We start from the raw sequence: 5,782 nt of genomic DNA, 5'->3' as shown, positions 1-5,782 counted from the left end.
CATTTATAATTTAATGAAAAAACAAGGAAATAAGATAATATAACCTTTGTTCGCTACTGTTATTTAATATCATTATAAATATAATTTTTTATAATTAATTTCTTATTTAATTTTTAATTTTTGATAAATATGTTACTTTTTTGCCTTTTTCATATGTATTATTTTACTTAATTATGTGTTTATTTTATTCTATTAATGGTAACTTTTTTTTTAATGATTTTTATTATTATTATTATCTATTTTTTACAGGTTGTAATATATGGCGATGGTACCAGTACTCCCCTCACTCTCAGGGATTGGGCGCTAGTTGACTACGACCATATATGGAAAGAGGGCGTGGCCTATAACATCCCACACTGTATTGCCGAGACCTTCCACCAGCTAGTACAGAGGGTCAAAGAGTGAGTCACTAAAGAGCTTTATTAAGAATACCCTCCCTGCCCTACACTACTCAAATATTTTTTACTAATTTAATTTTACTTTTATTTAATAATATACAGCTCCGGAAAAAATTAAGAGACCAGTCTGTATTTTTCTTAAATCTTCATCTCTACATTACTTAAAGAAATGCTCTTAATGACAAAAAAATTTATTCTATTTGGTAGAAATGTTGTCAGTAGTTTATATTATAAAACCAAAATGTTCCTTCTACTCAAGCATATGCATATAAATAGTAATACGAGAGATGTTGAACATTGGGAGTGGTCTCTTAATTTTTTCCATAGCTGTATATATTTTAAATATTTATTTATTTGTGCATTTCCAGCCTTAGGGAAGATGGCGCTACATGTCTCGGTCCTGCGGCGTTAGCCTCGGTTGCCATGGCGTCAAGGTACCCCGGGTCAAAGGTGAGTGAGTGTGAGTGTGTGTGTGTGTGTGTGTTTTTTTAATTAATAAAATAATTAGTCAGATGTAATAACTTCTCAGTCTCTACAAAAGTACATGTAAAACTGCAACACATGTTTTATATATTTAGTTTAAACAAACTAAATATATCATGTTAACCCTTAAATATAATGGTGCTAATATTCAATGAATGTTGTCACATCCTATATGCTTGGTCACCTTGGCAACTGTCTGAAATAACAGGGTGATTTGTGGGTAATGTAGTTTGTGATCTTCTGTGTTGTTGCAGGTAATTTTGTGCACAGACGGCCGAGCCAACATCGGCCTGGGAGAGATGGAACTATCTCCCTCTTTCTCGTCCTCTTCCCTTACTCAGTATTTCTACAGACAGCTGGCTTTACAGGCAGTGGATAGTGGGTGAGGACGGACACACACACACACACACACACACACACACACACACACACACACACACACACACTATATATATCTAATTGAATAAAAAAGTAAAAATGTAATCTTTTCTTTACTGTTCCCAGAGTCATAATCTCAGTCATGACGTTTGAAGGGACAGATTGTCGCTTGGCGGACGTTGGGAGACTCGCAGACACTACCGGAGGAAGGGTGAGATGAATGAAATACTTCTCAAGTAGAAAAGCAAGTTTTTCTTTAGCCTGGTGGTTTAATGTTACAGGAGTGTTAGTGGTTGTTTACATTACAATAGCTCAAGAAACAATTTGCCAGGTAACATATATATATATATATATATATATTTTTAACCAAATATTTCAGTATGTTATAAAAAACATCAGGAACAGAAGAAAAGAGACATTAAGAATTAAGTGACAAACCTTACTTAAAGGTGCAGTGTGTAATATGACATCATCAAGAAAGTTCTACAAAGTTCTAGAATGCAACGCTCCCTGGGTAACCCCACCCCTTTAGAATAATAACAGAAGCTACAGTGGCCTTCAAGGACAAGAACAATTCTAAATTTTAAACAATGCACCTGATGACATTCCAACTATGACACTTTCAAGATGGCGGCACTAGGCCTTGGTCCAAAATATGCAGAAATATGGACATATATGAGACTCTTTCCAAGGGAAAAAAAATTATTCAAACATTTTTTTTCAGCTATTATGCACTAAATTAAATGTACTTATGGATATTATAATTACTTTCTACAAAATCTGCTAGGAAAAAAAACCCACAATTCTACACACTGCAGGTTTAAGTATATGTAAAAGGAATTAATAACTACACAATATCTATACAACCAAAAGCCTCTTTTCTCTGTTTTTGTTTTCCTCTCTTGCTCAGGTGAACATGGTGAGCATCAGTAGCGTCGCCAAGGTGATCCAGTCAGCCACTGTTGACAACGTGCTGGCAACAGGAGTCACGGCAACCCTGTTTGCCTCTGATGGCGTGTAAGTGGTGATTGACACCAACTATTGCAGTTTTTCAAGTTGTTTTTGTATGTGAACTTACCAATGATGAGCACATATACTGAAGATGCCAAAATAATGAATGCCACTGGTTCTATGCCCAATTCAATCACTGTATTAGTCCAATGTATTTTTAACACAGTGGTATTTTCATTATAAATATGCCAAATTATTCATTAAAATCCTTTATTCTCTTAATTTTTCTCTTACGGTATCAATTCATTCACTCCTTTCCAATGCATTTGGATGTATACTGAACGTAGCCCTTCTATGGTAGGTTTTAAATCCTCTCTCTCTCTCTCTCCCTCTCTATCTCTCTCTCCTCTCTCTCTCTATCTCTCTCTCTCTCTCTCCCCCTCTCTTTCTCTCTCTCTCTACCTCTGTCCCCCCCTTTCTCTCTCTAAAGGTATTTTCCCTTTGAGGATCAGAACAATCACAAGCTGTTGATAGAGATCGGTAACGTGACCAGAGGGCTGGAGATCACCGTCCAGTTTGCTGTAAAACCAGAGTCAACTGAAGGTAAGGCAGGTGTCATTGTCTCAAGCTTACTACATGTCTCTCTCTCTCTCTCTCTCTCTCTCTCTCTCTCTCTCTCTCTCTCTCTCTCTCTCTCTCTCTCTCTCTCTCTCTCTCTTTAAAACTGTATTGCAAATATATAATGTGTTGGCTTAGAAATCCAAACCCAAATCTAATTTAAATCTGGATTTCCAGGCTAATGTTGCTTGTTACAGTTTTTCTCCAGAAGGACACACTTCCATTCCAACTTCAGCTGAGCTTCAAGACCAGAGACCAACAGAAAGTCACTCGCATCATCACCGAACAGCGGCCGGTTGCTACCTGCAGGTAAACATTTGGAATATTGAACTTGCAATACTACTACTTACTTACTTACTTCTGCAGCATTGAATTGATTTTATCCATATCCCTACGCTATCAAAAACACCTAAATCTATGTTGGATCATCATTTATGTAGGAAAATTCTTTGACCAGATATTTAACATTGTTGAGAAATTTGAAAAGTTTTAAAAATATTTAAGTAAAACGTTTTTTTTTTTTTAAATAAAGTGTAGCTATAATTTTGATTAAACAAAATTCTCTATTCCTTCTCTCTGCAGTGGTGTTTGTGCGGGCGGCCTCAACACAGCGGTGCTTGGCGTTCACTGTGCTCAACTCTGCGCCAGTCTAACGATGGAGGGGCGCGTGCAGGAGGCGCAGAGGCAACTGAAAGCACAACAAGACTTACTCAATCAAATCAGGTAAATACAGTATGTTGTCTCTTTGGCTGTGTTCGAAAAGCCCTACTAACGTCCTACTCATACTAAAAGCCCTACTAACGTCCAACTCATACTAAAAGCCCTACTCACGTCCAACTCATACTAAAAGCCCTACTAACGTCCAACTCATACTAAAAGCCCTACTAACGTCCAACTCATACTAAAAGCCCTACTCACGTCCTACTCATTAAAAGCCCTACTCACGTCCAACTCATACTAAAAGCCCTACTCACGTCCTACTCATACTAAAAGCCCTACTAACGTCCAACTCATACTAAAAGCCCTACTAACGTCCAACTCATACTAAAAGCCCTACTAACGTCCTCCCTCCTACATACTCAACATGTATATACTACATACTGTCTACTTAAACGATTGATTGTCTGTGCGAGGTTCGATCTGATGATTATATTAACAATACTTTTAACATATACATTTTTTTCAAATTCCTTATTGCTTCTTGCATTACACACATTTCGATGTATACTGGTTTATGTTATATTGCGGGGACCCAGGTTTTAACCCACATTATGGGGACTCCGACCCAGTGTTTGTGTGTGTGTGTGTGTGTGTGTGTGTGTGTGTGTGTGTGTGTGTGTGTGTGTTGTTCTTGGTATTAATTACACTTCCTCTTTCTGCCCCATAGTAAGCAGAGGCCAATCGAAAAGGAAGAGAGTATCTATGGCAACTGGATGGACACAATGACAACAATCTGTGACGACATAACCGCAGAATCCAAGGTCATCATACAATTAACTTATCAATAAAGGAAATGAATTAATATACAATAATTGGGGTATGGCATTCCTTAAAGACCTACTTCACCGATGGAAAAATTAAGGTGTACTGAACTCTGAGATCATATGGGGCTGTGGCTCAGTTGGTAGAGCGGGACGGCCGATGATCAAAGGGTTGGTGGTTCGATCCCGCGCTGCCACCTGTGTCATAGTTGTTGTGTCCTTGGGCAAGACACTTCACCCACCTTGCCTCGTGTGAATGTCGATAGCCTGCTATCGGTGTATGAATGTGTGTGTGAATGGTAACGTGGGAAAGGAAAACAGGTCTCCCTTGCAAAAGAGTCTTCGGACTCAATGGGATATACCTGTAAAAATAAAGGTAAAAAAAAAATATATATATATATATGTAATATAAATGTGCAAACATTTTAGAAATCGGTTCATCCTAGCCTGAGAAAAGGCAGAAAGAGTGTTTTATGGCCTCACTGTCTAACCCTACATTTTCCCATGTGTGATGTCACACATGGGAAAATGTAGGGTTAGGATTAACAGGACAGCTGGGCCAAGGGAAGACTGAGGGAAGAAAAACCTCATTCATTATATTATAATAGAGATTTTATAATGATAGAACGCCGGTTCTGTATGGGTCAAGTATTCCTTTAAACTAAAGAGGGTGAAGCTAAATAGTTGAGCCAAGGGTCTAAGGGAAGGTGTCATACTGTATGGAATGTAAAGCCCACTGAGGCAAATGTCTATTTGTGATATTGGGCTATACAAATAAAACTGATTTGATTTGATTTCTTGCAGACGCTTTCTGATGAGGCTGCCAAGGTGATGTACCAGATGAAGAGAGCCAGCAGCACCAACAACAACAGCAGCACAAGTCATATCCAGAAGAAAACTATCGGCAGGAAGAAGAAGGCCGTTCTAGAAGCAATGTAAAGAAATCAGACGTAATTTATTTTGTAGACTGAAGGAAGGATATTGAAGTTTAACGACTGTACTGAAATCGACAGCACTGTTTACTAATGCAAGATTATACAAGCAAGGTTAAATTAATTATGAATGTAATGTACAGGCCAAAGATTGTTTTTCAGGCATATAAACATGACTTTAACGTTAACAAACGTTTGTAAACCTTTACGGTCTGGCTGAAAAATAACAGTAAACAGTCTTTGTCATATTAAAATTATGTCTACCTTTGTGATCTTGTAAATATGTTATGTATGAAAAGATAATTTCACATTAAATCATACTTGAGCACTTTGGGATATATACTTGAATACAATCAATAATGGTGTGTAGTGAAAATGACATATTTGGCAAGTAACAAGCATTATGGAATCAGATTTGCCTCATGAGTACCAAGCAAACAGAATAATTTGAGAGAAAATAAAAGCCAATTAAACAACAAAAAAAGCAAAACTCAACACTTGCAAACAAACTTGAATTACAAGGTTTTTCTTGTAAAACTGC

General features: G+C 37.4%; 1 protein-coding gene across 1 annotated transcript in view; it reads left to right on the top strand.

Annotated features, from left to right (window-relative positions):
* LOC307269565 (circularly permutated Ras protein 1) overlaps positions 1-5,459 on the top strand; it is a 13,664-nt gene extending 8,205 nt beyond the window's left edge. The window contains exons 10-19 of the mRNA XM_080052547.1: positions 250-401; positions 767-848; positions 1,136-1,263; positions 1,386-1,470; positions 2,170-2,276; positions 2,701-2,813; positions 3,026-3,137; positions 3,411-3,551; positions 4,216-4,309; positions 5,114-5,459. Of these exons, the coding sequence (XP_079908673.1) occupies positions 250-401; positions 767-848; positions 1,136-1,263; positions 1,386-1,470; positions 2,170-2,276; positions 2,701-2,813; positions 3,026-3,137; positions 3,411-3,551; positions 4,216-4,309; positions 5,114-5,248 (1,149 nt within the window). The 3' untranslated portion in view covers positions 5,249-5,459. The remainder of the gene's footprint in view (positions 1-249; positions 402-766; positions 849-1,135; positions 1,264-1,385; positions 1,471-2,169; positions 2,277-2,700; positions 2,814-3,025; positions 3,138-3,410; positions 3,552-4,215; positions 4,310-5,113) is intronic.
* Positions 5,460-5,782: the final 323 nt, after the last annotated feature.

The sequence above is a fragment of the Ammodytes marinus genome (assembly GCF_949987685.1).
Source record: "Ammodytes marinus genome assembly, chromosome: 23".
In the NCBI taxonomy this organism is placed as follows: domain Eukaryota; kingdom Metazoa; phylum Chordata; class Actinopteri; order Uranoscopiformes; family Ammodytidae; genus Ammodytes; species Ammodytes marinus.
The sequence above is the reverse complement of the archived record's forward strand: the minus strand, read 5'-3'. Positions and strand labels throughout refer to the sequence as shown.